This window comes from Ciconia boyciana, chromosome 1 (genome assembly GCF_034638445.1).
Source record: "Ciconia boyciana chromosome 1, ASM3463844v1, whole genome shotgun sequence".
NCBI lineage: Eukaryota > Metazoa > Chordata > Aves > Ciconiiformes > Ciconiidae > Ciconia > Ciconia boyciana.
Genome location: NC_132934.1, coordinates 117,582,560 through 117,608,118, shown reverse-complemented (window position 1 = coordinate 117,608,118; position 25,559 = coordinate 117,582,560). Strand labels below are relative to the sequence as shown.

Here is a 25,559-nt window from a genome sequence, read left to right as displayed (position 1 = left end):
TGGAGGATAAAGGATTCTCCTACATTGTCAAGAATGCAAAAGCTGCATAAAGCTTAAATAATGAATTAAATATGTTAAAGCTCAATTGCTAGAGGTAATGTTTCCTATTTAAAATATCCTTAGGAACACATTAATGAGCTGAAGTAAAAAGGGCTTAACTGCATAAGGCAGGGTATATCCCAAAGTAAGGTTTTTCTGTTTCCTTTTTCCATCAGGGTACCAGTTCCCCTTCAACATGCCTAGAAGCAATTTTCACGAAAGAGTAAAAGCATTTCAGGTGTGTCCACAAGGCTAGGCAACTGATATATGCGACAGCATAAGGGAAAGAAAAATGTTTTGCACAATGAAATGGTGAATGGTAGATACATACATAAAAAATTTTAAAAGCATATTCCAACTTATAAATTCTACTTCTATATTAAATAGAATTATCAATTGACTGCGAGTGCAGTTGAACGGCACCAAAAATTGTGTAAGGGCATGTAACAAGTTTCCTTTCCAGATGACGAGTGTGCTTTCTATCAGTTCCACATAAATCAGTCTCCTGCATCTCAACAACAATCAGAAAAGTTTCAGTTCTTGGTTGGGGTAAAAGATTCTTCAAACATTAAGATACAAGGACAGGAATCATCCTGTTGAATATATTACCAGTGGTAATAATGAGTTCAGAGGCAGCAAAGAAATTACAAAAAAAGACACAAAAAAAACCAAGGAAGGCTTTCCATATATTTCACTGGAGTTGAGGTGCAAGTATTTATGCAACACAGGCTCCTTCAAAGCACACATACAGTGAGGTTAAGGTTTTCCTCACCACAAAAAGAGATAGGTAGAAGCAAGAGTTTATTGGAAGAATAGACAGATTTTAGCTTTAGTCATAACAAGCTGGATGTTGCAAACACTATTCCACAGCAGCACTTTCTAACTGCTGAGCAGTTGAGAGAGCAACGGGATCACTCAAACACAGTGTCACCAAGTTCCAGGCTACAAACACTCTGCATTTCTGCCAAGGGTTGGGAATTATTTCAAGCCTACACAAGACAGAACCAGGACATGCACACAAACAACCAACTCCAAGAAAAAAAACTTGATACAGAAGATACAGAAGACAGGACTTTTTTTTAAAAGATACATATACCAAGCAGTTAAAAAAAAAAGAGGTGCTCATTCTCAGTATATAAATATTTATAGCTGATAAGATGGCTTCTCTGAAGAATGCAGGTTACAGGGGGAAGGCACCATATGCACAGGCATTTTTCGTGCTTGATCTGGAAAGCAGGCTACTTTGTTATGGTCCTTCTGTAAATGACCAAAGAAGCCGGTATGGTTAATAATACTGAAAAGAGTAATTTCCCTGTACTGAAATGCTTTAATACCTCTTTCCAGGATAAAAATTCCTTTCCTTAAAGAGGATAAGAACATTAATGTTATTGTTAGTGCTAACAGTTTATTTACTGTAAGTCACAAATCTGCAGCATGGGGAGGTTTATTTACTGTAGCTTACAAATTTCTCCCCTGTGGGTACTTCAAAAGTCGTCTGTTTTTCAGTACCTAGTAATCAGGAAAATTTGTTACAAGTCACATTATGGTTGTGGGGCTGTCTTCGAATAGGAAAAAAATCAAATTGCAAAATTGTAATACAATGCTCTGATTTCCCAACATAATAGATCTAAAAAACCTTTCAAGTTTGATTCAAGCAGAAAGTGAAGACAGCTATGAAAACAAGCCTACTGAATTCCTTAAAAACCCTCACATTTGCAAGTTTTTAAAATGCTAACTATTAATCAGTGCCCAACTACACACATAAGTACAGTTCTGCTGGTATGTAACAGTATGATCCTTATTCACTGAAGTTGTGTGGTGGCAGCAGGTTGATTACTATGAAGAAACACCCTGAACTCTGCATCCTCAAGAGACTTGTTTCCTCAGCAGAGGCAGGGACAGAAAAAAGTGAAGAGCTGAAACACTTATATGGGGAGTAGTAAAGAAAGGTCACAGAGAGGAGGGCCAACAAAGAATGAAACAACACAAGCCTGATAAAAGCGCAAGAAGGGCATGATGCTACAGCAGCCTTCGTGGTTCATCCACCTCATAGTTCAAACACAACTCATCCCATTCCTCCGTCAAACTCCCACAGCTCTTACAGCACTCATGTAAAACCTCACAAAGGTTAAGCTTTACAAGTTTCACACTTCTGAGAAGAGATCAAATATGCTCAGAAGATGATGTTACACCCATCATCCAATGATGACACAAAATGATGATCTGAAGACAGAACTTTGTTTTAGGATCTGACCTGCCTAGTGATTAGTATATTTCTTTTTTAAAGTAGTCAATAGGATTGTAAGACCCCTTCTTTTTCATCTTCCCTCACAAGGACACAGATGTTGAAGAAGTGAAAGACTCCAGCCATCTTGTTAAATGCGTGAACTTTAAATTCCTATAGAAGTCATCAGTGCTATATCTCAGACAGACAGTTTTCTCTTGGTATGTTTTTTGCCATGAGCTCACTTTGGTTCACTGAAAGTTAGTGTCTGTCAAGACAAAGCCATGATTTGCAGGGAATCAGACAGAGATGCCACCTCTAGTATCAATTTAAACAGTTATCAAGTGAAATCCTAGGACAAAGTCAAGAAATTTACATCATCTTCACTAAAATGAGAATTCCATGCCTAAAAATCTAATTCTATAAAAAGAGGAAATAACCACACTAAAGAAAGGAATCTGTAGTGTTTAAGTTATATCATTGCAAAGGCTATGAAGCTACCTTCTCTCCATTTTTAATCTTGCCATCAGTAACAACATAAGAGAAATTACAGAATGTTATTTCCCATGCTTTGTTAACAATTACAGCTCAAGCTCCTGAAAAGCTGGTTAAACTTGTGCATCTTCAGCATATTATTCTGTCTTATGGTTTCAAGATTGATAGGATGAAAGAGATACACTGATAGCGACCAATATACTGATATGCCTCCCAAACCAGAAAAACGTATGTCTAGTCCTTAAGCTTAACCTCAAGACAGCTCCTTCCTTTCTATGCTGATTTCAAGTTCAGGATAAAGCATGCTGCCAAAGCTCAGAAAGATTCTGGAATAAACAGCTCACATAAAATATATGTGTATACATACATAGTAAGATTGAAAAAACATTTGAGTACATATAACAGAAGGGATGTTAGACGTATGCTACCATCACAGAGATATTTTAGTGAATTTACTTCTCCTGATGCAAAGGACGTTTCTCACTTGCAGCAGTTTTAATCTTTCTCAAATTTAAAAAAAGTTAATTTAAGAAATTCTTCTGTCTTTTTGTAAGGTAGTTTTTTGCACTCTGGTTCACCACTTTTGATCTCATCTTAAAATGGGACTTTACATATAGGATTCTCATATTTTCTAGCTGTTTAGCTGACTGTAATCTACTAATCTAATTTGACTAAGTAGTTCTCATAAGTCACTCCATTTCCAGCCCGGAGAGCACAGTATCCATGGCAGACATATGTCATACCTAATTCAGTTATCACTTCTCACAAATTGAAAACAGTACCCTAATAAGATTTCTTCTAAAAAACCATATTGAGTAAGTAACATTAGTTTTTCAAGATTCTCCATTTTTTGGTCATTCAAACAGGCAGTCAGTATTAATATAGCAATAAAATAATATAGCTAGGTACCAAAAACTGCCCGGAGAAAGATGAACCTCTTTTTATTGGAAGAACAGGAACCCACCTTACTTTGCTAACAGGATCACATCTGTAGGTCATGAATCAGGTTTACATACATACATATTTATACATGGGGGAAGAAATAGCAGAGATCTGTAGTATAAGATTACAAATGACATTTATTGTCCATTACAAATATGTTAACATATCTTCGTGCGAGAATGATAGATATGAAAACTTTGTACAATTTATAGCACAGGAGGAATACAAGTTTGCACAATTTATAGATCACACTTGCAGTAGTGGATTAAAACCTGACAGCTAGAATTATTACAGTCCCCATTTATTCAACCTACTCCAGAAGCTATTGCAACTTTTAAAGGTGCTTTCACTCTTGAATCAGGATCAGGATTACTTTCTTTCTCAATCTGGCTTGTTAAAAATAGGGGCAAGTTTACCTTGAAAATTGAGTCTTATGACTCCAGCAGAAGATAGCCTGAGGGCCATTTTCTGCAGCAGAGACATCATCAGAAGAGGCTTGGGGACAGCTGTGAAGGAAGCTTGAAAGAGCAGAGGCTAGCATAATTGGCAGTACATTCAGCAGGAATTTTTCAACTTGCACTGGCTGGCTTCAGTACAGCACAGCATACTCTAAGAGTTGGCAACTGACAAGATTTTAAAAATAAACTTTGGATTCTAAAAATACATTTCTGATTATTTAGCTTCTGACTTAAGACCTGAAAATGAAAACTGGCATTATAATGAAGCATCCACTCCTTCACCAACCATTACAGCTAATAAGTTACCTTCTAAAATTCCAAGCAAGACTTTCTTGTAGTCACTTGTCTGTAGGAGAAGTGTAGGCTAAAGATATTTTACATTGAAAACTAAGTTGTCAATATTTCAGCCGTTCAAAAACCCCATATACTGAAGCACTTACAATCAAACCTTCATCAGACAAAAAAGCCTTTCTCAAAAACTCAACAGTCTAGTGTTCAACTCTCCTGAAATATACACATGGCATTTACCGGCACTTGAAATGAAAGGCAACAGAAAAAATTAACGTATTGGAAAGAAGAGTGGGCTACTTGCAGGGGAAAGAATCTGAACTTTTGCCTCAAAATTACCTTGTCCCCTCTGGGGACAGAAAAAGGTAGTAACACTCAACGACCATGTGACATCAGAACAATGAATACGTCTAATCAAGAACCAATGGAGGCACTAAATATGCTGAGTATGATATACAGCATTTTCTATTAGATATGTTCAGTTCCAAAGTTGCAAACAATCATAACAGGTCCCATGAAGCAGTAAATTATAGTAAGTGTGGGACACAGCAAGAGTAAGATTGTTAAATTAATTTCCTCTGAAAAATCTAGTGACAATAACTAATTTTCCTAAAGCTACAGTACTATTTTCTATCACTTTTAAACTTTCCAGAGCAGCACTAGCATAAATCTCATACACAAGTCAAATCAACTTTACTTTCTCACATAAGTGAGCAATAAAGTACCCATAGAGATAAAATTACATGAATGTGCCTCAGTTCTCATCTGCTTAAATACTGCTGCTGACAGTTTCAGAACCCAAGTACTCAAAGTACTCCTTCAAACGTACAGCTGTTTTAGTGCAACTTTTAAGCAGGAAATCCCAAATTATGCAAGAAAAAAATTCCAGTAAAAAATGCCAGTTCATATGCTTAAGGGAGAAAAAGGCAGAAGCAAGTAATCCCCAATAAAGCCTGCCAGCAAGCATTGCCAAGAGATGCACTGACATTCTAGACTAAACAGATCATTTACTCACACTTCTTTTCTTTTTCCTTTTTATTTTTAATTCTCCAATGAACAATGTCCATGACAACTGTTTTGAGCTACCACAGTTTTACTATATGGCAACAGTTCATGTTCTTACTTTAAGACCTGCTGAAAAAACTCACTAATTATTTTGACTACCAGTTCTTAAATGCTAAATATATGATGACAATTGAGAGAATAACACAAGTATCTCAGATATACATTTGTCTATGGCTCATTTAATCACTGCTTGTACAGCTGAGAATTTAAATGCTTGAGGAGTGGGGAGAAAGTAAAAAACCAGCACCTCCATTTCCTTCAAGGTACTAACTGTGCTGGTTTTGGCTGGGATACAGTTAATTTTCTTCATAGTAGCTAGGATGGGACTATGTTTTGGATTTGTGCTGAAAACAGTGCTGATAATACAGGGATGTTTTCGTTACTGCTGAGCAGTGCTTACACAGAGTCAAGGCCTTTGCTGCTGCTCACACCACCACACCAGCGAGTAGGCTGGGGGTGCACACTAAGTTGGGAGGGGACACAGCTGGGACAGCTGACCCCAACTACCCAAAGGGCTATTCCATACCATATGGCATCATGCTCCGCAATAAAACTAGGGGGAAGGTTGGCAGGGAGGCCGCTGCTTGGGGACTGGCTGGGCATCAGTCAGTTGGTGGTAAGCAGTTGTTTTCATTTGCATCACTTGTCTTTCTTGGGTTTTATTTCTCTCTCCTCGTTATTTTCCTTTTCATTACAATTTATTATTATTGTTTATTATTATTATTTTATTTTATTTCAATTATTAAGCTGTTCTTATCTCAGCCCACGAGTTTTCCCACTTTTACCCTTTCAATTCTCTTCCCCCATCCCACCATGGGAACGGCTGTCTGGTGCTCAGTTGCCAGCTGGGGTTAAACCACAACACTAACAAAAGAGAAAGAATTTTGAATTAGGCCCAGCTGAAAAATCAGCATCTTCCAACCCTGCAATCACTACTTTAGCCTTTTGAAAAGTTCTTGTTGGTTTAACAGCCCAAAAATGAAGTCTTAACGGAGGCCTCAAGAATCTGATTGCCAGCAGCCAGTACATTGTCAAAACATGCAGTGTTAAAATCCTCAGCAAACTGAAGGTACCAAGTGAATCAAGTTGAAATAGAGGCAAAGAATCTGGGTAACAGCACAAACATTGAAGACTAACAAGAAAATGTAATACCTCAGGACAGTGTGTACTATTTACTTGTAGGGAAATAATAGGAATAAACTTACTGTATAACAGCAGCAATGGAAGAGGGAGACAAAACTGTCTCGAAACAGGGACTGGTATGTCAGAGCTAAAGCTAGAAATGACAGCTGGTGGCCAGCATCAGGCTACACAAACATAGTAAGTTTTATGTTTTACTCACCTGTTTCCTTATATTAACCTACTTCGAAATTTGGGTAGTCTTCCCTGAGTCTTTCTGGGAAATTAATTTCATTACTGACAATTAAGAAAGCTACCACACCGCTTCTGAACTAAAGCATTTAGAATATTAAGACAGAACTAAACATATACCTGCCTGAACATGCAAACAATATACAGGTATTAGAATAATACACATAGTTTATGCCAACCCTGAAGAGAAGGCCATTCTTAAAAAATTCTGAAGGGATACAAGATGAAGTGCATGAACCATCTTGACCATAGCCTATGTTTCAGGCTGATTTATTTCTGAATAATAAAAAAGCTTTGATTACATAGACAAATCCTTAAGATTTGATCTTCTAGAGGACTGCATATGTCAATATAACAGAACCGTGGAAAAGATTCTCTCTGTGACAGGAGAATTGGTCTGCTTTACAAAACAGCAATTTCAGAGTATCAGGCCCCAGTGACATATCTAAATAATTTGTGAATTAAGCACTATGAAGCGGGGGGGGGGGGGGGGGGGAACCACACCCAACAAGAAAACAACCCAAACCCAAAAAGCTTGGAGGGGAGGGGACCATAGCTGTTCCAAGTGGTATCTAACAGTTGCAAGAGAGACCTAATTTTGTTATTGGTTTTAGTACAAAGTTAAGTGTTGCAGACCTATAATAGAAACTCGGTTCAACCTCATTTTTTAAATCCTTATCTCTAGATTGGCATACCAACTGAACTGATACACAAAGATGCAAGAAAAGAAATGAACCATAACATTAAAATGCTACAGCCTGGCCAAAAATATGAGTAACCAGATACTCAGTGCCAGAGGTCACAGCATCCACCAACAGTACTGCTCATGCAAGCCATTGAAAAACAGTAATAAAGAAGTCCTACAAAGAGGCACTAAGCCAGCATCACCCCAAGAGAGAAAGAACTTAACACATTTTTTCAGTTACCTTGCCAATAACGTCCCCACTGTATCCAACCCACTAAACATTAAAATCTGGAAGAGATATAATGATTCTATAGCAACCAGCTGCTGAGATATTTTTCAAAAAGAATGAACTGAATACAACTGCCAAATACTTTCCCAACAAATTTAGCCTATTCCTAGTGGGAAGAGAAAAGTATGTTCACTGCTGTGACTCAAGATACAGTACAAATCTGAGGTAGTTACAAAACTAGGGCAATTTAAAACAAATCAGATAACCAGGAATAGGTAAATAAACAGACACACAAATTGTAGGTATGCAAGCTGCTATTACTCTGCAAGGACAGACACATCACTCAAGAAGCCTCTCCTCTGGAATAGTACTTCCATGAGACTTTTTTCCACGCTGGTTACTCCAATCACCACATCACCAAGAGGCCAACTTTACTAATACTTCCATGTCCCCTGTAAGAGTCTATCAGGGAATCTTCTGGAGACTTAAAACAAATAGCCACATGAACATGTCAGCTCCACAGTGGTAGCTGCACACATATATAATTTGGGTTCTGTAAGCTCTCAAAAAAAAGCAGCAATTTGGTTGTGTCTGTGTTCAGATGCAACCACTCCTGCCATAAGTCTCCTGATATGTGTATCCATAAAAGCTTCAACCTCCCTTTTGTAACCTGCCTACAAGCACCTCAGTTAAAGCATTTTTCTCAGCAAAATGAGAATCAGAGACCATGAGAATTCAAGAGTACAGTTTCCCTTAGCTCATATACAAGACAAAGGAAGACTCTAGGTAACTCGAAAAAGTAACTCAGAAAAATTGAGCCTAATATTAGGTTTATTACATTGTCCCACATGTATATCCTCAGAAGACATATTTTAGAAGTCTACAAATCAAAAGAAAGATGGAAGCCATCTAACTAAGTAACCTCTGTTTCCTTTTATCGCAATAAGGTTTTGTTTCTATTTAAATCTTCTCAGAATACAGTCTTTAATCTTTAACGAGAGACAAAGCCAAGCTAATACAAGATGGAATTATTGGTAGACTATATTAATCTAGTTTCATAATATAGTACAGGGATAACAACTGAATTCAACAGGTAGATGTTTAAAATACCTTAGTTGAGACAGGCTCCCATTTTTCCTCTTCGGCACCTCAATGTTGTTAACCTAGTGTTTTTCCATCTCTCTTCCCCAGCTGTAGAGCGTGGCTCATCCTAAGTATCTAAGCTACTCCAGAAAAGTACCTGAGGACTGCCAGAAAATCCAAGGGCTTCCTCTTGTACATGGCCTGGTACAGAACTAGAAACTTCTGCTGCCACCTTAAAAACAATGATCAGAGCAAACTAAGTTTGGAAACCTGCATTCTGGTGTATCCACACTATTTGTAGCCTTCTGCTCTTTTCTTGCCCCTTATATTTACTGTCCTTTTAAGACTCTCTAGCTACAAAGTATCTCAGGTGGAGAGTATTGCATTGTTCTCTCTGGAGGACTCAATTAACTTTTTAAAATTAAATTTATTTATTTCTCCCCTCCCCCCCTTTTTTTTTCTTTTTTGAAGCTGGGAAAGGATAACAAAGTACAATAAACCTCCACACAAAAGGAAATTAAATTTCACAAGAATTTCAATATGCAGGCTTCCTAGGTTTCATTTTGGTGCACAAAGTTTAGCTGAGTCAGTATTCTTGATTCATAACACTTGCAGGTTTTTGAGGGTTTGTTTGTTTTGTTTTAAATAAGAGGACTAAATTTCTGTCACTGTTTTGAAACTCCCAAGCAGAATGCCTCCTTTGATTTTGAAGATAGCCATTTAAGAGATTCAGCATTATCATATTCCCTACATACACTCAGGAAGGCTATTTTAATATAGTTGTTGCCCTGCCCCAACTAGCCTGTACCTTGCTTTTCCTAACAAACCCCAGGTGGTTTAATTCAGGATTGGATCAAGGCAATCCAGGAAAAGCAGGAACTTTTTGCCATAACAAATTCCAGAGGAGCTACAGTGTAACATTTTCCTGCTTGAAGCATGTAGAGCAGGAAAAAAATGCAAAATTTTTTCTGAAGCTTCATGTGATTTCTGATCACAAAAACTTTATCATCTATCAAAACCACCAAAGGAAGAATCCTCCCTCTTACTTATACAAAAGTCCTTAAAACTCCATGAAAAAAAACCCCACAAAACAACACACAATAGGCAGAAGGTTTATTATTCAGCTATCAATGGAGCCTACCAAGTATCCAGAAACAACTACCAGCTGAAAAGACTACAGTCTTTCAGTCTGCTGAAATTTCAGCTAACATGTCATCTCTGGAACACGTTCAATTCCTCAAGCCAGCAACCAATAAGAGCCAAAAACACCGAAAGGTCAAACTCCATTTCTCTTATCCCTGCCTCTGAGCAAATGGCGAGACCAGGAAGAAAAAAAGAAAAACAATTCTACATATTCCTCCTTTTTAGTCCTATAGTTCTCCTCCGTTCTCAGAAAGGATTCCAAAGCCTGTATCAAGAGACAAGCAGGAGCAGAGTGAAACTAGCCCAGATCCTACCAGTTTGTCACCTGCCCATGAAATTCTGAATTCTAATACTGAAACCTAAAGTTTTCTGCCATAGTTTGACAAAGAAACAAGCAACAGCTTAAACAAATGGTGGTACCTAAATACTCAGAGATACCACATCACATCAAATTTAGCCTTTGCTGTACAAAGACTGTACTCCAATTAAGAGTTAGACTCTGTAGGATCAGATGATGTTCACATAGAAAAGGCTTGCCTTCAGCATTTTTGTTTGTTTTGGTCTTTTTTCTTTTAAAGAAAGGTTTTATCAAATATTTTCAAACTTTTCTATTTCTCTCCCACAATACCAGTAGCTCTAATCTGGGAGCATTAAGATGATCTGATGCTAAAATGGCTAGTCTCAGACACACACACACAAAAAAATACTGTGCTGCTTTTGTTAATCCAATAGTCCTTTATTTCTTTCTTATTCACAAGGCATGTCAAACACTACCACTCCGTTCTGGACAAAAGGCTTCCAATGCAAATTTAGCTTTTAAATTCAATTTAACTGCCCATACAAATACTACCACTAACTAGTCCACAGTCTTCACCAGGATCTTCCCCATAACATCACCTGAAAAGGCGTAGGTAACACAAAGAGATTAAAATAAAACTTTGCCAGATTTCCTAAGATAGAGGAAGAATAGGAAGGGGCACCAAAGTATCAAGGTCTTATATAAGTTCTTAGAACACATCAAGTAAGTTCATGCAGGGTTTAGTGGTTGGATTTTTTGTTTGTTTTTGTTTGTTTGGGTTTTTTTTTTTTATTTAAAAGACAGCTTTACTTAGGGACACTTCTGGGTTATTACATAAGTACTCACGGTTTTGTTTGTAAGTTCTAAAATAATAGCACATTTAACTCTTTGGGTTAAATTAACCCAACTAGTTAACACAAATAAGCTTTTTTTTTTTTTACAAGTCACACAATAGCATTTGTCAGCAGTTCAGAATACCGTTGAGTACTTGACTCAAAAGGATGCATCTTTTTCCCTCCCTTTTCCCATCTTTTTCTCCCCAAAACAACCACAAAGCAAAATTGTTTTGCTTGCATCATCTACAGACAGCACAAGTTTTAAGCAATCCTCTCAGATTTAGACATTGAGTTTAAATAGTAGCACCAAATGTACATTTGCGACACATTTAAGGAATCAATCCATTGCTGCATTTGACATGTTAAAGTCAGCACTGCATCTGGAGTATTTCATATTTCTGTTTCATAAGAGCGAATTCCAGTTATTGTGCAGAGCTATGTGACTTACGGTTCATCCATAACTTCTGATTGTGCAAAAAGGATGACTGATTAATCAAAAAAGCATGAAACTGTTAAAGTGAAAATGCTGCACAAGCCTCAACTCCATTCAGATTATTCTTATAAGAACTGTGGTGATGAAGCATGTTCTGAGCATGGATAACACCCTTAGCAGCTTCCTATCAGCAAGCCTGGTTCAGAGACCATAAAAGCATAATAGTGGGAGGAACCCACTATTAGAGTGGGAGGATCCACCTATTTTAGTTCCACGTCGACTACAAGATCTCTTCTTCAGAAGTCCAGTATCAAGGACTGGACTGCCATCTCAGGGCTCTCGGCAAACAGGAATTTTCAACACTAAGACAGACTTATTGATACCAACTAAGCCACTGACTCCTGACCACAGCCACTCAGAGCTTATCAGTAATGCCAACATTACATCTAGACAAGTGCTACACCACACAAAAAATGAAATGCCTTTGCTTTCTTCCTCTGCCCATGTCATCATAGAGTTTGGCAACATTTCCTTGAAGCAATACCATTTTTCAGCAGACACTATCTACAAGACAAACTTAATTTCTCTCATATTTCTTAACATTAGCATATTATGTTCTATAGTAGGTTGCTATTTGTTCTTTTATGAGCATATTATATTGCTTACTATGGTTTTAAGTAGAGTTAAGTACAGAACAGAGAACATGCAGAAACTTCTAAGCTGACTAATGGATGTTTTCAAACTTTGTCATTAAACATCTCCAAAATCCATGATGTCCGGCCATTAATTTAAGTATAGCTGACCTTGCCATGTGTAAACATATTTTAACACTTTTATGTTTTGAAATTTTTGTCTGAATTTAAGTTTTACAAACTGGAATTTAAAAAGAGGCAATTCTAAGGAATAGTTGGAAAAGAATGGGGGGAAAGCCTTGTTACATGTCTAGTTTTCAAATGTAGTACTTGCCCAAATACCTACAGCAACTTAATTCCATGTTACTTCATTCTAACAAAAAAATTCTTCCTTCTTCTCGTTGTTGTTTATTATGCTGTTTGGCAATTTGAGCACACGCTGCAGAACAGAGGTATTAAAATGGAGTGCTGCTTTGTGAGAAAATTTTAAAAGTATTTCAGGTAGCTCTACAAACTATTTCCAGTAGTTTACTTTACACAATCTTTCCTTGTTGGGATTGGCTCTTACAAACATCCACAGAACAAAATCAATGAACATCAAAATACAAAGCTTAAGTGGGAAAGAATACCTGCCAGCCTTCAGATAATGCTGAAATATATAGGATCATTAAAGTGAAGAAATACAGATACAAGAGGAAAAACAGAAAAAAAAAGAACAGATAAGAAGAATGTTGACTGGTGAAGGCAAGGAGCTAGTAAAGCAAATACTGTGGTAGCACATGCAGTAGATGCACCGAAGGACGAGGTCAGAGAACTGCTATCTAAAAAAAAGCCAATTACACTGGATGCCCATGCAAAAACAATCAACCAACCAAAAAAAAAATCCCTGAATATCACAGGAGCCTATCTGTCTGCCTGAGAAAAACAGAGAAACAAGTTTATCCAACTGGGACTCACAAGAGTCAAAGAAAAAATGTCAGTATTTTTGTGCAAGAAATTAAACTATTACATCATCCCCTTTGGTACATGACCAGATTACTGGCATTTTATTACAAAACAGAACTCTGAAGTTGTCAACTTTAGTTCATGATTGTCTGTAAGAAAGAAAGAATCTTACTTCCCCAAAATACCCTGAAGATTTATGGAAGTTATTGGAACTTTACACTGGGTAATTGAGCTTCTGTCTAAACCTCCTCACCACAAACACAGGAATCTGTACAGAATCTGTACATGGCTGAAGGCCATGTACCTGCAAGAAACTCTTCACAGGTGCATCTATATATTGCAACAGATTCTCTTCAACTGCCAGCTTTGTAGGGGTACAAGCACGTGCTCATGCAGAACAGCTTGCAGGATGAGGGATTAACAATGTGAAGCTCATGTCTAAACATAGTGTAATATAACTGGAACTAGTCAATTGAGTAATCTGCTCAGTCTTTTATCTTCTTCCATTGCAAGACTAGCAGAAAAGATAACACTGAAGTTTTGACCAATCCCACCATGACCTATTAAAAAATTTACTTTAAAAAAATGTTAAATATTGCACCTTAAAATTTACAGGGCAGTCTATATTCTTGTGCTTGTTAATTTGAAACTGTAATATATAGCTAGAGTACATGAAAAATGTATTTTTACAGTTACTAATAGGAGGCTTTTTTTAATAAAGAGGTGGTGACCTCCAAACACAAAGTTAGCTCGATCGTAGCTTCAATTTTCAGATCAGCCATATGAACACTTAATATACAAGCACTAAGTTTCCAAAACACAACTATAGGTATTAAATTGTAACATAATATGAAGATAGCCATCACCGATAAGCATCTGAGTGTCCCTGCATAAACTCACCTTGACCTTTGAAAGTTAGATATGTAGCTGACTTTACACAGCTTCTTCAGCTAAACGGGCACCCAAAACTCTTCTATTCTGTACAGACGCACAGTTTAATTACCTTCCTAGTAGTCAATATTGGACTTCTCCTTTACAGTTCAACTGGTAGGGCAATTAACAAAGAGTTAATGTATACTTTGCAGGATAAGCATTATTTAGAAAACAATAAATACCTTTTTTCTTTTTCCCCAAGATGGGTGGTTGCTCTTTCTTAAACATACAACTAGACATCATTTTACTATTTTTCTCATATACTGTTTCTAGGTACTCACACTGAGACACTTAAAAGTACTATTAGAAATGAATAAAAGTTCTCATTTCTCCAATGCAACTCTGACATAGGTACCTTTGGATCTTAGCAGGCCTGCAGGATCACAGAAGGAATGCAACAATTTGATTTGCTTGTTACATTTATTGACAAACAAATTACTTTGTAACATGTTGCAAAACTGGAATTGATTGCTTAAAACAACTACTGTCTCATTTAAGAGTTAGCATACAGTCTTTACCTCAAAATCTTAATAGGGTTCTACAGATGTCTCCAATTACAAAGCAAGGACAAAGCTGAGGAAAGCTGCCTGCTGGTAAGCCGTGGTGTGGTGGTCTTCAAACCCTAATAAAGTTATCAGTACAGAAACTCTGGCTGTCAGGTTTGAGAAACCACAAATCTGTGCTCTGCATTACTTGCCACTCAGTATCTTCAGTAAGCGCTCAAACATACAGCTTTAATTTTAATGTAGAATTGTTTATTTTAGTCCTTTAAGCCTTAAAAATTCTGTTGAAGAAATCTGTGGGCAGTTAATACAATGAAGGTGGTTTGGTTATGCCTAACAAAGTTCCGTAAAAATACATACAAATCATAACACCAAACAGTCACGGAAATTGACTGCTTCTTTCTTCAAAAAGCAGGGGACAAGAACAACAAGATAAAAACTGCAGTTAACTGTCAAGGATGTTGGTAAACCCAGACTACCTGCTCACAGCACGTGTGATTCTAGCTGGAAGTAAAAACTTCACTTTCCACTGCTTCATTCTCAGTTGTAAAGTCTGGGAATTACTTTTGGAAAACATCTTTAGAAAGTATGGCTACAAGATAAGTAGGGCAGCTAACTAGTAAACTGGTCCAAAGACACTACTTTAGATTTATTATGTGTGGTTTGAGTTAGAAATTTTCTAAATGCTGTGAATAAGTCCTCATATATAGCTCATTAATGATTTCATAGGTATATTTAATTGTTGTAAATATTATTTACGATTATGTATGAAAGTATAGAAAGCGATGTACTACAAAGGAGTTTCATTATGAGTCCTCTAGAGAAGTCCCCACTATTTCAGATGGCTCTCCATGAACACTCTTTCAGAAACCATAGATTTAAACCCAGGTGTTCTCTGTATTTTGGAAGTATATTAATAACTATTATCTACAAATTGTGCATTTATATGGAGCAAGTAAAACTGTATCTTGAAACAATGCAAAGATGAACCACTGTTCAGTCATTTACAGTGGATTAGTCATCCTCAGGTCTAGATCCTTAAAAGATATTTAGGTAGAGGATCCCATGGAAATTAGGAGCTACCCACCAAAATACAATGGAAAACCTGAACTCTTGAGACAACAGGTCTTCAGTTAAATTATTTTAATAGTATTACTAGGGCTTGCTAATCTACAATATTAGTACTAGTATATTTATCTATAATACTAGAACATACCATCAAGCCCGTGATTTTCAAGGGCTGCCATCACACAAAAACTTACTCTTATAAATCCATAGTATTTAGACTTCAATACTGTGGTCACCACAAATATCCTGTGGGCACACATAACCACAAGAGACAGAGCGGGGGAAGGCAGATTGAGAACTATTGTGAAAGAGAAACATACAGCAGAGATGTAGGTTTCAGGCAATTAATAATATGATTATTTCAAAATTCCAGACACACATTTTACACACACAATGCTTGTGAAAAGTTGACTTTACAGAGAAAAGGAAAGACAACCATTGAAATTACACTAGCACTAATTAATTCAATCACCTTAGAAACAACCCATGAAAAAGGAAAATGTAATATCCAACATATGTAAGTTTAATACATTTCATAAAAGAAAACCAAACCAAGTATGTACTATGTCATTTAATTTTTCTGCATTTTGCCTGATTGTAATGAAGGGAATGTTGTAAAAATGCACCTTTTGCATGAGAAATAAAAGGGAAAAAAAAACCCTTTCTTTCTGGGGAAGACAGAGGATACCTCTCTTCACTCCTCCCCACACAAAATTACTTAATGTTCATTCATTTTCTATTCTGGCCAATAAGTTAATCCTCTAACACTCTGAAGTAGGTAGACAAATTCCAGTTTCAATTGTAAAAAAGCATTTGAGATCAGTAATTAGAAACTAATCTCTCCTACACAAATGGCGCATGGTCTATCAAGAACTTGACCACCTCTACCCCTTACACACGCACACAGAGCTACCTAGAGAGATTCGTTCTAGACAGATGGATTAACTAGACATCTACATGCACACTCCAAAGCTATACAATTTTTGTTTTGTTGTATGAAGGACTGGCAAATACAGTTATGAATACTGCAATCTGCAATTAAAATATCGAGACATACCTACAATAATCATGCCACCCAAAAATAACCAGTGGAATCTGTTATATTCTTTTTTAATTTTAGAAAGTGTACTCTTAAAAAGAGGATAACTACTTTTGCCACATATCATACAGAAATTTTAGCACCTCACAGTAAGGTTTTATGTGCACAAGTAATTTATCATTAGATCTCAGACTGGACCAAATTTCTAATTGTCTACCACACCACCCAATTTCATGCTATGCAAGTAAAAACAAAACCAACTTACTGTGTAGGGGGCATTTCAAGTTCAGCAGCTGCATTAAATACAATAGCAATGAGCATTCAAAGTTTCTAGCAGACAACAGGAACAGAAGCAATCTTTGGTTTATTTTTATAGTAAAAAAATAAAAATAAAAATAATCTGATCTCTTTGGTTCCGTGCAGGTTAACTACTGAGCCACTCCCACCTGAAATGTGTACTACAAACAAATCTTTCTGCTTATGATTTATTCTACTCTGTTACTAAAGACAGCATAAACAAATGTTCATAGTTGATAGCTCTCCATTATTATCTTCTCCCCATTCCTCAAGCCATTGCTGACATTTTCCCTAACTTTTTTATTTTCCTTTTTATTCTACAAATGGAACTTTTATATTCCTATTGTCCCTGGTGTTATCCTACTAAGAACTAAAATTACAATCTATGATTACAGTACAAAGATAGACCAGAAAAGGCTATTCAACATCATCATTTAGAATGATTTAATTGCTAGATTCACATTCTTTCCTGAATCTAAATCTATCCTAATTGCATGATTAGAGGTATTAAGGAAAGGGCGTGCAGACTTTCCACCAAACAGCTAACAGCAGCAAGAGACAGAACAGGTACTGCAGGTCATCAGTTTATTTTGAGATAACAATTCTTATTTTACTGTATCTAAGTAGTTATTCCACTGAACCAGGATATAAAGGAAAATTATCAAGAAAACACAGCTACTCTGAAAAGGATCTTATCTGGAATGAAAGACAGTGGGATATTATAGAGAGAATACTAGAACTGAAAGAATTAAGTGTGGTTTGTGAAGCAGCAAGTGCAAAGAGCAGCCCGCTCAGCTCAGATGAAGTTTGAGCCTAATACACTGGAGAAACTGTTCAGAAACAGTTCATCTGTATGAAACATGACCCCCGTAAAGCTGCCAAAATCAGTGAGAGCATACAAGTGCTAATCACGCAAGCTAAAATGGCTCAAGCTTCTCTGACTTACATGCACGCCTAAACATACATGGCTGCATATCCTAAATTACAAGCTGACAAAAAGAATGCAGCTGTTTTCTTTACCTGTACTTCTATATGCAATCAGTACACCTCCTCATCACCCACAAGCAAGTATACCCCCTGCTCCTGTATTGGGAAATCTGAATACAGCTGACATGCAAGACTCCTCCTTCCATACCTCACCCCCTCAGCAGGGCTTTGGAGATGCAGTGTGAGCATTTTAAAACAGAAATAATTCAGTAATCAATTCACTGGTATGTTAAAAAGTATACTGTATAAAAACATCACCTGGTCATACTCATCGAGGGAAGTTACTGGTGACTAGAAAAAAAGGCGAAAGAAAGAAAGAAAGGTTGTTTAACACAGTGTGGAATAACACTGCACAGTCTAACACTCTACAGAGTCATCACTACCTAAATACACAGTTTGGCTTTTTGATTTAGGAAAAAATGCACGCATTTGGAGGTTGACTTCAAATATTTTGTCAAAATACATAGTGATTACTTTAAATATATATTGCCATACAAGCTCTAAACAAAAAGCATACCTTAGAACTGGGGGGTGGGAAGAGGTAGAGGAAAACAGTGTTTTTCTTGCTTTAATGAGTCCCACACTATCACATCTGGAATGCTAGTTATTTTACTAACAAGAATTATTTACTAAACAATACTTTCTTACTTCAGTGATCTATGGAGATGTTTTCCCTATCATGACATCCACACCCCACAGAAAGGTAGAGTTCGCAGAAAATAGTTTTCCAAAGCAAAAACCACATTTCTTTCAAAATAAAGAAGCAGCTGAATCAGAACAAAAGATGTCCACAGGAAATATTATCCATAAAGTTGTCTCCTAATCCGAGGCAAACAGAAATGAAAGGACAAAAAACCGACCATATACCGGTTTCCTTTTCCTGACGCCCTGACAACATTCCCTCGTTCAATTGGTCGTGTGCCCTTTTCAAGCCGTAAAGGATGGCATTCCTCCTTCACTTCGCACCAGGGCGGACCGTATGCGTCGAAGGGGCAGGGAGCAAAGAGGACGGAGGCAGCAGGAATAATCGTTATTTAACGCGGTAAAAGGAAACCCGCTACCCGCAGCCGCACAACCCACCCCTTCCATTCCACGTCCGAGATCCCCCGGAGGACACGGGTGGCCGGGACACGGCTCCCTCCGGGAGCGATGGCTGTCTTGTGACGGCGAGGGCTGTGCTATCACCGAGCCAGCGCACACGAACCGGGGCGCTCCCCCCGCCGCATTGCCCCGCTTTCCTCTACCCACAAAACCGTAGCTGCGAAAACGGCACCCACGAAACCCACCCCCGTGAGGTACCAATAAAAATTAAAAGAATAGTAAAAAAAGGCCAGCCCAAGGAAGGCAAGCAGCGGCGCCCGCCCCAGCGCGCAGCAGCCGGCGCCGGACCCGCACGGGGGGCGCTTCCCGCAGGCGCCCACCTCACGGCTCCGCGCCCGCCCCCCCCCCCCCCCCCGGCCGCCCACACCGGCGACGACCACGGCACTGAGCGAAATGAGGAGGAGCAGGGCGCCTCGCTCCGTGCCGGGCACCCGGCAACTGTCAGCGGGCCCGGGCACCGGGACACGCCCGGCCGCCGGTACCGTACGGAGGCGGGGGGCGGCAGAGGCAGCGCGGGGCAGAGGCGCCGCTGCCGCCCCGCGGGTGCGCGTCGGGCGCCGTTGGCCTGGGGTGAACCGTCGCCCCTCCCAGTGAGGGTCGCCCCCTCCTTCCCGTCCCCTCCCGCCGCCGCTGGGCAGTACCTCATATCTGCGCGGGCCGGGGGGCCCTACTCACACCCATGGCGACGGCGGGGGGGATGGAGGAGCCGGAGCGGCGTCCGCCACCGCCTCCGCCAGACGCACCATCCCCTCCCGCTGCCTCCTCAGCCACCGTCTGGCGGGCGGCGGGGGGAGGAGCCCTGGCTCGCGCTCGCCCTCACAGCCGCCGTACTGACGTGCGGCCGCGGCCTCCCTCCCGCCCCCCCGCCCGACGGGCAGGCGAGCGTCGCCAATCAGGTGCCGGGAACGCCGCAGGGACCCGGCCTCCTGCGGCCAATCCGGGCTCCGCCAGGCCCCCTCTCGCGCCAAGGGGGTCAGCGCGCAGGGAGCGGAGCCGGGGGGAGGGGGTGGCCGGGCTCCCTCCTCACCTCCAGCGGGACGCACCTGCGGGGGCGGGTGGCCCCTTTATTTTACAAAAGGGTAACACAAGCCGGTATCGTCTTCTTCTCCCCCCCCCCCCCTCCTTCCCGCCCCTAGCGGTGTCCCGGCTGCCGACCCCGCTCTCGGGAGGTCACGCAGGGCAGCCGCCGGGCGCTGCGCCCCGGACGCTGTAGTCGGCCGGGTGGCGCCGCACTGCCTGCTGGGCCCTGTAGTCTCTCGCGCCGCCGGGGTGGGGCGCCTGCTCCCACCTCCTCTCTTGTAGCGAGCGACAGCCGCCCTAGCCAATCCCGACTCCGTTTTTATGCCGAGCGGCGGGCGCCGTGGCCGATCGTGAGGTCATGTGGGACCTCTCCGGACGTCGGGCCTGGGAGAGGGGTGTGGGGGTGGTGCCCGCAGTCGCCGGAGGGCGCCGAGGTGGGAGCGTGGCGGAAGTAACGGTTTGTCATGGCAACCGCTGGTCGCGGGGCGGCGGCACTTCCTGGGGGCTTGCCGGTGCGTCGTCTCGGCTGCCGGGGTCTCTTCCCGCTGGGGGCCCCGGGGCGAAGGAGGCTGGATGCCTTGGGCGGGCTTGGAGCCCCTCGGTTTGGTGTCGTCTCTGCGCAGGTTTCCTCTGCGCTGGCCCTCGGCGGGCGCTGAGGGGCTGCTGCGGCATGTCACGGCGTGGAGGCAGAGGCAGGCGCTGGCGAGGCGCTGTCTCTCCCCCCCGCGCCGAGCTGCTCTCCGGTGTGGTAAAGCACCGGAATAATAGCAGTGGCGTGGCCGGTGGCACTAACGGCCAGAGGAGCGGGGCCCTCCGAAGGGGGCTCAGCTTGGAAGCTGCCCTCAGGGAACGTGGGGGTGGTGGGGCCGCAGCGCGGCGAGAGGCAGGCGAAGTGACCCGGCACCGCCGAGCTCGGGGCTCCCTGCGGGGCATGTCGGCGTCATGGCGGGCCTCGGCTGCCGCGCTGCTCTGCGTTTCTGAAAGGCGAGGTGACTTAGGGCGGTCCCTTTAACCCCGGGCGTCCCCTGAGGTGTTAGTGCTGGCTGCCAGAAGTGATATAATGGCCGCATGGTTTTCTGCCTGTCCGCTCTGTGCTTTTCTTTTTCCTGTAACTTGAAGAGACCTCTTTTTTAAATTTTTTTTTCCTCTCCTAAGGGCTTGTTTGTTTAGGACAACATACGCCAAGTTGGGAGAGGAGAGCAAAAACCCAAGTTGTGATTTTTAGTGAAGTCATATGTAAGGTTCCTTGTATTCCTGCACTGGTTTTATTGCCCTTTGCGCTGCCTTTGTCTGAGCTAGTCCAATTGTGTGCCCACGGCCTGGGTGGCAAACAACCCACCTACTGCATTGGACCACCAACTGGTAAATCCTGTGTATCATTCACTACCTTTTGCTGTACGTCCTCAGTCCCTAGTATTTGCTATATTATGGTCAACAATACTGATGTAACCTGTTGCACGTAGCACTGTATCTTGCCTTATCTGTTGATCTGTTTTAGAACTTAAGTATTGGAAGGACTTACAGGCCCTGTGTTGCTTGCAAACAATCACTATTCTGCTTATAAAGTAATGTAAAGCTGTAGTTATTTGTTTGCTCTATAGGTACTGCATGTATTACAGTTTGGTTGCTGTGTCTTTTTTCAGATTGCTATGAAGGCCTTGTATTGTCAGCAGAATTCACCTGGAGAGGAAATGACATTTGTCTTCCAGGAAAGAGTGAGTTCCGATCATAATAGCACTATTAATCATTCAGTGGAAGAAGAGAGTGTGACTGAATGCCCCAAGGGAATTGAAACACCTAACTCTTCTCTAGACTTAAAAAAGAACTGGTGTAATCCTTGCACATACAGGCAGGTAAATGAAAGTAGGGGAGGTGTATTCTATCATCATCACGCAGCACTCAGCAAGACCAGCGCTAGATTTCTCTGTGCGGTTTTGGTGTCCATATTTTAAAAACAAGTTTTGCAGGTGTAAAAAATGAACCCTGGCTTCATATGGATTCACATCCCCTGGTTGGATTTTCTGGTCACTGAAAAAGTAGAAGTATAGCTTGAGAAATGTATTGTGTTTGGAGTGTTCCTACTATTATTTTCTTTCCTCTTGTGAGTTCTTTGCTCTTAGTGAGAATTGAGATCGCAGTGCAGCCTTTTTCTCAGAGGCATTGATAAGTCTCCTTTGTCTAGCTACCTATTTTCCTTCAACTTAAACGAACAATGAGAAGACAACTATTTTTCCATCAAATTTAGCTGAAACTGTTGTGCTAAAGAGACTTTGTCAGTTTATTGGATAAGTGCATACACATGAGCTTGTGGCATAAGGCTAAAATAAGATGTCAGTGAGTGTATATCGATGCAGTATGGGTGTCTGAACAGTAGAAAAATGCTTACATGGTTTTGAGGATGTGAACCTGTGTTCTTAAATCTCTTACAGGTACAAAATAAATTACTATAGATACCTATGTATACCTGTGTAATATAGATACCTAATATACCTCTGTATATTACCTGTGTAATATAGATACCTAAATATAACTATGAGCCATATACCAAAATGAAACAATGTAGTACTGGTGAGAGTCTTGCTTGAGCAGCTGCAAAGTCCCAGTAGTGAAGCACATCTAATGAACTGCCTGAAGAGAAGGATGCAATGAGATGGGTGATTTTGATACAACCAAGGTGCATATTCATGGAGCAGTCTTAAATCTACTTAAACTGATTGTGAAATTGTGCTTTTGCTGAAAAGGTTTGTTCACCTTTCAGCTGCACATTTTTGTTCTCTTCCTTGTAATGGTTTTAGGAGTCGTGCAGCTATAAGGTGAGATGGATCAGCTTACTTATCCAGGTGAAAAGTAGTAATTTGTTACAAGTTAGTTCACATCACTGTGATGGCTCCATGATTGCTAGCTCCAATACAAAGGAGGGGATGGGAATATGTAGATGCTGGCAACAGGTGAGCCGGACAGCTCTGGTACAGTCCTAAGTAAGCTAAAGTAGATCTTGAAACTGCACTCCTGTGCATAGACTTTGCCTGCCTACTTGCGTATTTAAATCTCTTCAGACAGGAACTGATTCTGCAGGTGTCTGTGTAATGACCAGCTCTGTGGAATCCTCATCTTAAACCGAAATAAATATTGAAAAAAGTGAGGAAAAGGAAAGCTAGTTGGCTGAGGAGACCTTAATAGAACAGAAGGTGAATAACAAAAAGGCAGTAGCTTGGATGAAGAATTTCTGTAGCAAACCTCCTTATGGTACTTGGTCAGTTCCTAATAATGACATATTTAAATTACGAAGGCAGGAACCAGTTAACAGCACAAACATTTCATCATCTCTTTTTGTTCTTAAGACTTTTATTATTTTATAAAGGCAAGCAGTTTTATTTTGTGCATTGTAGCAGTACTTAGGTTCATTGAACTATGCATACCAAAAGGATAGTTCCAAAAGACAATATAATCTTAAATTCACATCAGTTACACAAGGCCCTTAGATTCTAACTTCTTTTGTTTGTTTGTTTGTTTGTTTCTTTAAAAACCGGAGATGCAGAATTTGTATAGTTGAACAGTTTAATGGCTTTTCTGTTTTGTGGAACAAAGAGTGAGAACCCACTTTGGTTTGTTTGAGGAGCAGGAGGGCAGTCTGACTGGCAAAATGCCTTGCAATTTTAAAGGAACAGCATGTGTTTAACTCAGCTGGGGTGAGAAAAAGTTCAGCTCAATATTCCTTGGACAGAGGTTACTGTTCATGTTGCTAAGCCTAGGAGAAAAGCAACAGCTGTTTCTTGGGAAGAGTTAAAAAAAAAATCAAAGGAAGGAATCTTAAACACTTAAGAATATATCTTAACTTCAGAAGTAGAAACAAAGCACTCTCATGACTTTCTGGTAAGTGTTCCACTTTCAATTTCAATAGACAGCTAGACTACAGGCTACAGTATAACATGGAAATACATGATTTTGCCTTCAGTACCTGAGGTAGCTCTTTAACAGCTGTGTGGAGTCAGCAGTTCAGAACTCAACTTAGCTAATTAAATACTTTAAAGTAGCAGTACTCAACTACTTAAAATAATTTCAGGTATCAATCCCAAAACCAAATGTTAAAATAGTAAGGGGAGACTTCATTAGTAGAACACTTTTGTATGTGAGGTGTCCATCATTTGTGGGACTTAACAACAATTCTTATCGATGCTATATCTTTGACACTATCTGGACTACTTGAATATTTACCTCAGTATGTCAGTACAGTATGTCAGACATTCATGTCAAAATTCTCTTAAAATTCTCCATCACTCTTGCAGTATAGTTTTAATATTAAAGATCTGCTTCCTTCTATTTGTTAGACATCCACTAGAGAGGTAATTACCTACTAAAATTGTTTCAGGTAAGGGTGTGATATTTAACTTGCAAAAAAAAAAAAAGGCAGAAAAATAATGATGGTGTCTTTTGAGGCTTAGTAAGGTCTAGGTGGCCAAGTTGGTAATAGTAATATACATGTACTCAAAATGGTGTTGTAAATCCATTGTGATATCAGTTCCCTTTTCATTGAAAGAAATTTCTTGTTCTGACTACAAAACAATCTAAAACAAAGACTGTGGAAAAGTGCTTTCAGGAGCTTGAGAGGATCTTACTAGCACATTCATGTTGCATTGTATAGTGTAACGTCTATAAATTTGTCCTAGGAAAACCTTCCTCCTACAAGAGACCATGATGTGAAAGTACAAGTTAGAGCCTGTGCACTGAGCTGGATAGATACAAAGGTATTTGCCTTTTTTTTTTTATAAAAGCTAGAGGTGTTTACAGTTTCCATTGAAGATCTAAGCCAGGGCCTTAGCTGGTAATTGGCAGGATTCCATTTATGCCATCTGAGGATATGGCTTTACTGCTGAGAAAGAGGGCACAGGATTGATGTGGTATTCTTGCATATCTCTTTAAATAAAAAGCACCTCTAATTTGGTTCCTAATTTATGGAGAAAGATCAGTTGTCATTTGTGAGTTCTCTTACAGTAAATCCCTTTTATCATCCTCTGCATACTGACTTTAAGTTACAGTTTGGCTTGCCTGTTAATAACTCTGTTTTATTTTTTTAATGTGCTTCTAAATTTAAATACAGAAAACCAGTGCAAAGTTTTTAATATTAAATGAGGAATGTGTGTACTTTTTTCCCCCAGATAACATTTTGGTAATGGCCCAACTTTCTTACTGTGAATATCAAACACTGTAAGATGATAATAAGTGTGCAAATTTTGACCCTTAGTAAGAATGTTATAACCATTATTTTAATTCAGCTTCTGTCAGAAATTAAACTGGAGAAGGAGCTCCTACCTGTTGGTCGAGAAATTTCTGGAGTTGTATTGGAAGGTAAGTTAGTATAATTGTCTTGTGAGGGTATGGAGCAAGAATTAAGGTCTGGTAATCCAGAACAAATAAATACTGTTTGCGTGGTACACCTTTAATAGT

At 40.0% G+C, this 25,559-nt stretch overlaps 2 protein-coding genes across 19 annotated transcripts in view; one reads left to right on the top strand and one right to left on the bottom strand.

Moving 5' to 3' along the window:
* The window catches only part of ITSN1 (intersectin 1), a 144,614-nt gene extending 124,702 nt beyond the window's left edge, over positions 1-19,912 (bottom strand). For 4 of the 8 annotated variants that reach the window (XM_072845911.1, XM_072845870.1, XM_072845877.1 and 1 more), the window contains exon 1: positions 19,736-19,911. Coding sequence is in view for 1 of the 8 variants with exons in the window: in XM_072845885.1 (XP_072701986.1) it covers positions 19,736-19,740 (5 nt within the window). In the remaining 7 variants the exon portion in view is untranslated. Of the gene's footprint in view, positions 1-19,735 lie in introns of all 8 variants that reach the window. The other 4 variants (XM_072845885.1, XM_072845844.1, XM_072845919.1 and 1 more) reach the window with 3 other exon arrangements.
* Positions 19,913-20,043: 131 nt separating this feature from the next.
* CRYZL1 (crystallin zeta like 1) overlaps positions 20,044-25,559 on the top strand; it is a 32,516-nt gene continuing 27,000 nt past the window's right edge. For 3 of the 11 annotated variants that reach the window (XR_012039638.1, XM_072845968.1, XM_072845962.1), the window contains exons 1-4: positions 20,443-20,571; positions 21,758-21,829; positions 24,782-24,859; positions 25,388-25,460. Coding sequence is in view for 3 of the 11 variants with exons in the window: in XM_072845968.1 (XP_072702069.1) it covers positions 20,473-20,571; positions 21,758-21,829; positions 24,782-24,859; positions 25,388-25,460 (322 nt within the window). In the remaining 8 variants the exon portion in view is untranslated. The other 8 variants (XR_012039642.1, XM_072846002.1, XR_012039648.1 and 5 more) reach the window with 7 other exon arrangements.